Source organism: Chrysochloris asiatica, unplaced genomic scaffold, assembly GCF_000296735.1.
Source record: "Chrysochloris asiatica unplaced genomic scaffold, ChrAsi1.0 scaffold00096, whole genome shotgun sequence".
Lineage (NCBI taxonomy): Eukaryota > Metazoa > Chordata > Mammalia > Afrosoricida > Chrysochloridae > Chrysochloris > Chrysochloris asiatica.
Genome location: NW_006408614.1, coordinates 3,251,596 through 3,258,555, shown reverse-complemented (window position 1 = coordinate 3,258,555; position 6,960 = coordinate 3,251,596). Strand labels below are relative to the sequence as shown.

Here is a 6,960-nt window from a genome sequence, read left to right as displayed (position 1 = left end):
ACAGCTCTCACCTCCAGCTGGGGTTAGAAGCCTGGGGTCACACCTATGGAGAAGACTCTTTGCCAAGTGACTTTGCCACCACAGCTGTTCATCCCACAACAAAGAGGATGGCTGGGAAGCAGCAGAAAGAGTCAGCCCAGCTGATGCCATTTTGCTGTCCTTCAGGATAGGACAGACTACATCAGTCACTGGTGGAAGGACGGATCCAAAGGGACCAATGAGGCCTGACCACCACCTCTTTCAAAGGGATTCAGGACTTGCTGATGTAGAGTCCAATGGAAGTTGGGGTCACAGGTTCCAGCCTGAACTGGATTAAACAGTAGCAGGCTCTGAGGGGCACAGGTCAGTTTCCAAAAAACGGGGGACAGTAAAAGCCATGGTGATTAGAGCTTGATTTCTGAGGGTAGTTACAGGCAGAGGTTGGCACTCAGTTAACTTCCAACAGTAACATGTTGAGAGCCATCTGGGTAAAGGGCCATGCAGTCAGTGTGGGTTTATACACCATCAGATGTGTTGGAATACAACTCACTCATCTATCAGGGCGTCATACTATGGTGGCTGTGTGTTATTAGGCCACTGGGATTTTAAATACCAGCAGGGTTGCCCATGGTAGACAGGTTTCAGTGGAGCTACCAGACTAAGACAAAGAAGGAGAGGTAGAGCCACTGAAAGGTTAGCCACTGAAAACCTTGTGAATAACAGCATTGTCTAATATAATGCCTAAGATGAGCCCTTCAGGTTGGAAGGCACTCAGAATACAACTAGGGAAGAAAAAGCTGCCTTCTCAAAGTAGAATTGGCCTTAACAACATAACAAGAATTGTGAGGACGGCGCAGGACCAGGCTGTGTTTCGTTCTGTTGTGCAGAGGGTCACTATGAGTTGCAACCAATTAGATGGCACCTAACAACAACAACAACAACAACAACATGTAGAGAAAACGACAAACCTATGTCCAAGGAGACATTCAGGGGAACCAGGAAAAGACATGCCAAATCTATGGTGGATGAGGTGGTTTTTGTACTAATTACTGGATTTCAACGGATGTTCCTATGAAGTCAGGTGTTCATGTGTTTACTCTTGACCAAGGTCACTGCTCGGTTACCTCCTCTGGTTATTCACTGGATTCCTCTGCAGCAGGATCCATCTTGCACTCTTCATGGCCCTCACATCATCTCTTGGACATCATTGTGAATAGGGCCCTTGATGTGAATAGTAGCCACATCCTTCATGAGTTCATAAATACACTGTCATCAGGTTGTTCCTGACTCATAGTGACCTTAGAGAACAGAGCAGGACACTCCCTAGGGTTTCCAAGGCTGTAAATCTTTACAGAAGCAGACTGCCTTATCTTTCATTCCAAGAGCCACTTCTCCAGGGACTGGTCCCTCCTGATAATATGTCCGAAGTATGAAAGACAAAGTCTTGCCATCCTGGCTTCTAAGGAGCACTCTAACTGTACTTCTTCCAACAAAGATTTGTTTGTTCTTCTGGCAGTCCATGGTACTTTCAATATTCTCCTCCAACACCATAAATAAAACACATCAGTTCTTCTATGTTGTTGTTAAGTGCCATCGAGTCCATTCTGACTCATTGCGACCCTGTATAGGGTTTCGGAGGAGCAGCTGGTGAGTTTGAACCACCGACCTTGTGGTGAGTGTTACACAGCTTTTTGAGCTCTCACAATAAAGGCATCTCATTTCTTTAGCAAGCCTCCTGCCAGAAGGGACTCAGCTTTGTCATACCACGGGCCCGGAAATCCACCATGCCAGTCTGCCGGTTCTGCGGCTGCAGTTTCTTTGCTACTGTCTCTCACTGTCTCTAGTGTTAACAACTCTCTTTCTCTGTTTCCAGGGTCCAGGAGGACAAGCTCCTGTCCCAACTCTTATTTTTTCGATGATCATAAGGTTCCGTTTCACCTCTGGGATGAGTCATTTTAAGCCTAGTGGAATGGCAACGCTGACCAATCCCCTCGTTAGGGTTTCATCCATGCTGTTTGCAAGGTCCCACCCTGACAAGACAAGAAGACAAAGCCAAGTATTATAATGAGATATGCAGAGACCTGGAGTTAGAAAACCAAAAGGGAAGAACACCGTCAGCATTTCTCAAGCTGAAAGAACTGAGGAAAAAATTCAAGCCTCAACTTGAAAGGTTGAAGGATTCTGTGGAGTCCTGCAGGATAAGCACTGGACCACAAGGTTGGTTTGAACTACAAGGTTGGCAGTTCAAACTTATCAGCCACTCCTCAGAAATCCTGTATAGGATTGCTACAAGTTGGAACCAACTCAATGGCACTTAATGACAACAGATAAAATATTGACTCAAAAGAAGATGGAACACACAGAGTCACTGTACCAAAAAGAAATGATCAGTGTTCAAGCATTTCAAGAGGTAACAGATGATCAAGGGTCGATAGTAAAGATGTGCAAGCAACTTCAAAGGCGCTGGTGAAAAAACAAGTCTCTAGGAAGTGACAGAAGATGCTTGGAAATCTTTCCACAAGCTGATGCAGCACTAGAGGTGTCCACTCGTCTATGCCAAGAGATTTGGAAGACGGCCACCTGGCCAACTGATTGGAAGACAGCCATAATTGTGCCCATTCCAAAGAGAGGTGACCCAACAGAATGCAGAAATCATCAAACAGTGGCATTAATATCACATCAAGTAAAATTTTGCTAAAAGTAATTTAACAATGGTTGTAATAGTACAATGACAGGGAACTGTCAGAAATTCAAACTAGATTCAGAAGAAGATGTGGACTAAGGAATATAATTGTTGATGTCAGATGAATCTTGGCTAAAAGCTGAGAATATCAGAAAGATGCTTACTTCCACTTTGTTGGCTACGCAAAGGCTTTCGACTGTGTGGACCATGACAGACTATGGACAACATTGTGAATAATGCATATTTCAGAACACTTCGTTGTGCTCAGGAGGAACCTGTACCTAAGCCAAGAGACAGTTGTTAGAACAGCGGAAACTGAATGGTTTAAAATCAGGAAAGGGTGAGTCAGGGTTGTATCCTTTCACCATACTTATTCGGTCTGTATGCTGAGCACATAATCTGAGAAACTGGATTATATGGAGGAGAATGTGGCACTGGGATTGGAGGAAGACTCATTAACAACCTGTGATATGCAGATGATACAACCTTGCTTGCTGAAGGTTGAGAGGATTTAAAATACTTATAGATGAACATCAAAGACCTTCATAACCTTCAGTATGGATTGCACCTGAATGTAAAGAAAACAAAAATCCTCACAACTGGACCAATAATAACATTATGATAGAGAAAAAATTGAAGTTGTCAAATACGTCATTTTGCTTGGATCCACTATCAACATTCATGGAAGCAGCAGTCAAGAAATCGAATCAAATGACATATCGGATTAGTTAAATCTGCAACCAAAAAAAAGTGTTTAAGAGCAAAGATGTCCGTATGAGGATTTAGGTGCACCTGACCCAAGCCATGGTATTTTCAATAGTCACACATTCATGTGAAATTTGGACAATCAATAAGGAAGACCATAGAAGAATCGATTCATTTGAATTACGGTGTTGCAGTACCATGGACTGCCAGAAACAACAAATTCGTGTTGGAAGAAGTACAGTCAGATTCTCCTTAGAAGCCAGGATGGTGAGACTTCCTCTGTCATATTTTGGACGTATTAGTAGGAGGGATCAGTGTCAGGAGAATGTAAAATGCTCAGTGACGAGGAAGAGCCCCAGTAAGATGACTTGACACTGTGGCGGCAGAAATGGACCGAAACATAACAATTGTGAATTGTGAGGAACGGGCAGGGTTTTGTGCGTGGGGTTGTATGCGTCAGAACCAACTCAGTGGCATCTAACAACAAAATGTAGGAAAACAAATCCACCACTGAATCCTGTTTGGAAATAGTTTTCTATTGTTGTGTTAATGAGGTCATGCCAGGATAGGGTAGGTCCTAAACCTAATCCCTTCTGAGCTATAAAAAGAAAATTACAGACATGGAGACACTGACAGGGGGAGACAGAAACAGCTGTTGCATCTACAAGAAGCCCGGATGGTTGCCAGTAGCTACTAGAAGCTGAATAAGACAAAGGCCTCCCCTGAGAGTTACGATCTGAATGTGAACTTCATTAGGTCCTGAACTATGAGACAATACATTTCTGTTCTTTAAAAGACACCCATTTGTGGGGTTTTTTGTTTGTTTGTTATGTTAGGACAGGTCAGGAGCCAATGTATGACCCCCATGGTCAAGGCTATGGTGCATAGGTATGTGGGTGCCACTTGCATGAGGTGCCTAGCTCATGAGGGAAGGACTTGGGGCTGGTGTCCAGTGGGGGCTTCTCTCATAGGCTCTCCACCAGCTGAGGCACTGTGTCCAGCCACGATAGCTCCTGAGTCCCTGTGTTCAGAACTGCCCCAGAAAACACATTTCAGTGTGGACAGGCAACAGCAGAAACTGCATCAAGACACTTGGGTCTAGGATGACCAACCACCCTGGTTCCCCAGAGGTTTCCTGCTTTTCAATGTGAAAAGTCCCACCTCCCAGAGGCTCCTTGGTCCCAGGTGGACAGGGCCAGCTGGTCACTCCATCAGGTCCTTAGCTCTTGGCCAGCCTGAATTAAGGATGATAACGATGGTTGAAATGTGTACCTTCATTAAATGAGTCCTTGGGTGGTCAAATGGTCAATGCCCTCAGCTGCTAACCAAAAGCCCATGTCAGGAAGAAAGACCTGGTAATTTATTTCCCAAAGCTCAGCCACTGAAAATCATTTGGAACCCAGTTCTGATACGTGTGGGGCCATGGGCTCGCCGTGAGTCTGAGTTGACTCCCCAACAATTGTTTTTTGTTTTGTTTTTAATTAAGTGTCAGCTCTGTGGGCTCTGGCCAGCATTGTTCCACATGCTCACACCATCTCTAGGGTGGGAATTTTGTATATCTCCGTTTCAGGGAGGCGGGGTCAGAGGTCCCAAGGGCAAAGTGGTGGGTTTGAACCCACATTTGTCTCAGAGCTGTCTACCCCCACTGTCTGTCTCTCAGAGAGCCCCCACCCAGCAGAGCAGCCTGAGTCTTCCAGGCCAGTGTCCATCGGGGGAGGGTCAGGCCTTCGTTCTGCAGGAAGGCACTTCCCTGGCTGAATGTCCTGTCAGGATCCTTTGTACGGGCTTGAGACTCCTCCTTCTCGCCTTACCCCCCCCCCCCCCCCCCCCCCCCCCCGCCCCCCCCCCCCCCCCCCCCCCCGACACTCCCCTCTGTCCCCCGGTCCTGCCCTTGCTCTTCTCTTTCTGCACACCTGCCCCAAAGCCCAAATAGAAAGGAACCACCTTTCTGATTCCAGAGGCCCTCAGCCTGCTGTGGTCCCTTCGCCCTGCTGCCCTCTCGGCTTGGAGAAGGGGAGAGGCTGGCACTTAGAAAATAAACACTCGCTGGTCGTTTATTGCCTGTTCTGGAGAGCGCCATCCAGGGTCTGGGTAGGCAGGGCAGCTGGGCTTCAAGGGCCCCCCTCGGCAGTCCTTCTGGGGGCTCTAGTCACAGTTGGGGCCATCCGAGTCCCGGTGTGGGGTGAGGTGGCTGGTCAGGAAGCGCACGGCTGAGCGGATGCCCTCGATGGTCCGCCGTTCAAAAGTCTCCAGCATGTGGGTGAGAGAGCGTAGGGCGGAGCCCGTGCCTGCTGTCAGCCCAGAGGAGAAGGCTGAGCTGGCACTGCCCAGGATGCTGGAAGCTGAGCGAAGGCTGGGCCCCGTGCCCTGCAGCAGGTCCGTCACGGAGCTGTGGCCGGTGCCCAGGAAGCCCGTGGCCATCTCTATGGTGGTTTCAGACCACACCAGAATGTCTGCCAGGGAGCTGATGGAGCCCTCGCCCCCGCCCAGCAAGCTGGTCATGGACCGCATGTAGTTGTTCTCCTCGTCGGCCATGTATAGGTTGGGGTCCAGGAGCCTCCTCCCCAGGGCCACCGGGCGTGGGGCAGGTGATGGGGGTGCACTACTGCCTGAGGCTGATGAGAAGGACCAAACCTGTGGCTCCTCAGGGCTGTCCTCAAAACTGTCCTCAAGGCTCAAGGTCTCTAGGCCCCCAGGTTGCTCTGTGGCAGGCTGACCGTGGGCATCTACAATGTGCTGGGCAGTAGGATTCAAGGCAGTGGCGTCTAGAGCGGGTTGACCAGCAGTGTTCTCCTCAGGTTGTGAGCCCACATTTGGGGAAGGGGGTGCTAACTCCAGTGGCCTTTGGCTCAGGGATCTCTCTTCCTTCACCAGAGAATATTGTTGCAAACTCAGCTGACTGTAATGCTTCTTGGCATCGTTAACCAGCTTTAGTAACGGTGGGTTCTGGAAGCTTGTGGACGTTTGCAGAGCACCCGGGGCTTGGTGGAGGACCATAGATGTAATCTCCTTAGATTCCGTGCTGTCCACTGGGACATGCTTCGATGCCGACATAGGCTCCGGGGTGACTAGCTGGACCAAGGCCTGACTCCCATCCTCTGTCAAGGTGCCACTTGCCTGGCTTTGTGACTCTCCTGCCACGTTCTCCAGAGACGGCTTATCTGCCACACTGCCCAAGGAGGCCTCTGGAGTGCCATATGGGCTGTTGCTGGCACCTTTGGCCTCTCCCAAGGGCTCGGTGGTCATCTATGCCCGGTGGTGGTTCGAGGGAGTGGCTACCCCCTGCCAGGCTGTGCTGACCAGTGGGTGAGGTCACAGGGGCTGTGGGTAGCTGGCAGGCGATGTCACAGGAACCTGTATACCAAAGGGTCCTGAGTCTCTTGAGGGGCTGGCCAAGGGCATGCAGGGAAAGAAAGCCAATATCTTGGCAAAGGTGGAGGTGTGTGTGCAGAGTCCAGGAGTCAGGTTGGTTGGTGACTAACAGCTGGATTGGGATGCAGATGTTGATTTATTTATGGACACCTCCCAAGTCTTCACCGTCCATACTGGTGACTCAAGACCAGACTTGGCCTGTCCTTCTGCAGAGGACCCCT

At 49.1% G+C, this 6,960-nt stretch overlaps 1 protein-coding gene across 1 annotated transcript; it reads right to left on the bottom strand.

Moving 5' to 3' along the window:
* Positions 1–5,512: 5,512 nt before the first annotated feature.
* LOC102830370 (chromosome unknown open reading frame, human C2orf57) lies at positions 5,513–6,613 on the bottom strand. Its single transcript, XM_006866802.1, has one exon. It carries the CDS (start codon positions 6,611–6,613, stop codon positions 5,513–5,515), a length of 1,101 nt encoding a protein of 366 aa, XP_006866864.1.
* Positions 6,614–6,960: the final 347 nt, after the last annotated feature.

Bases quoted from the DNA above. Each gene is read 5' to 3' on its own strand.
- LOC102830370 (XM_006866802.1), bottom strand. From the start codon at position 6,613: ATGACCACCGAGCCCTTGGGAGAGGCCAAAGGTGCCAGCAACAGCCCA.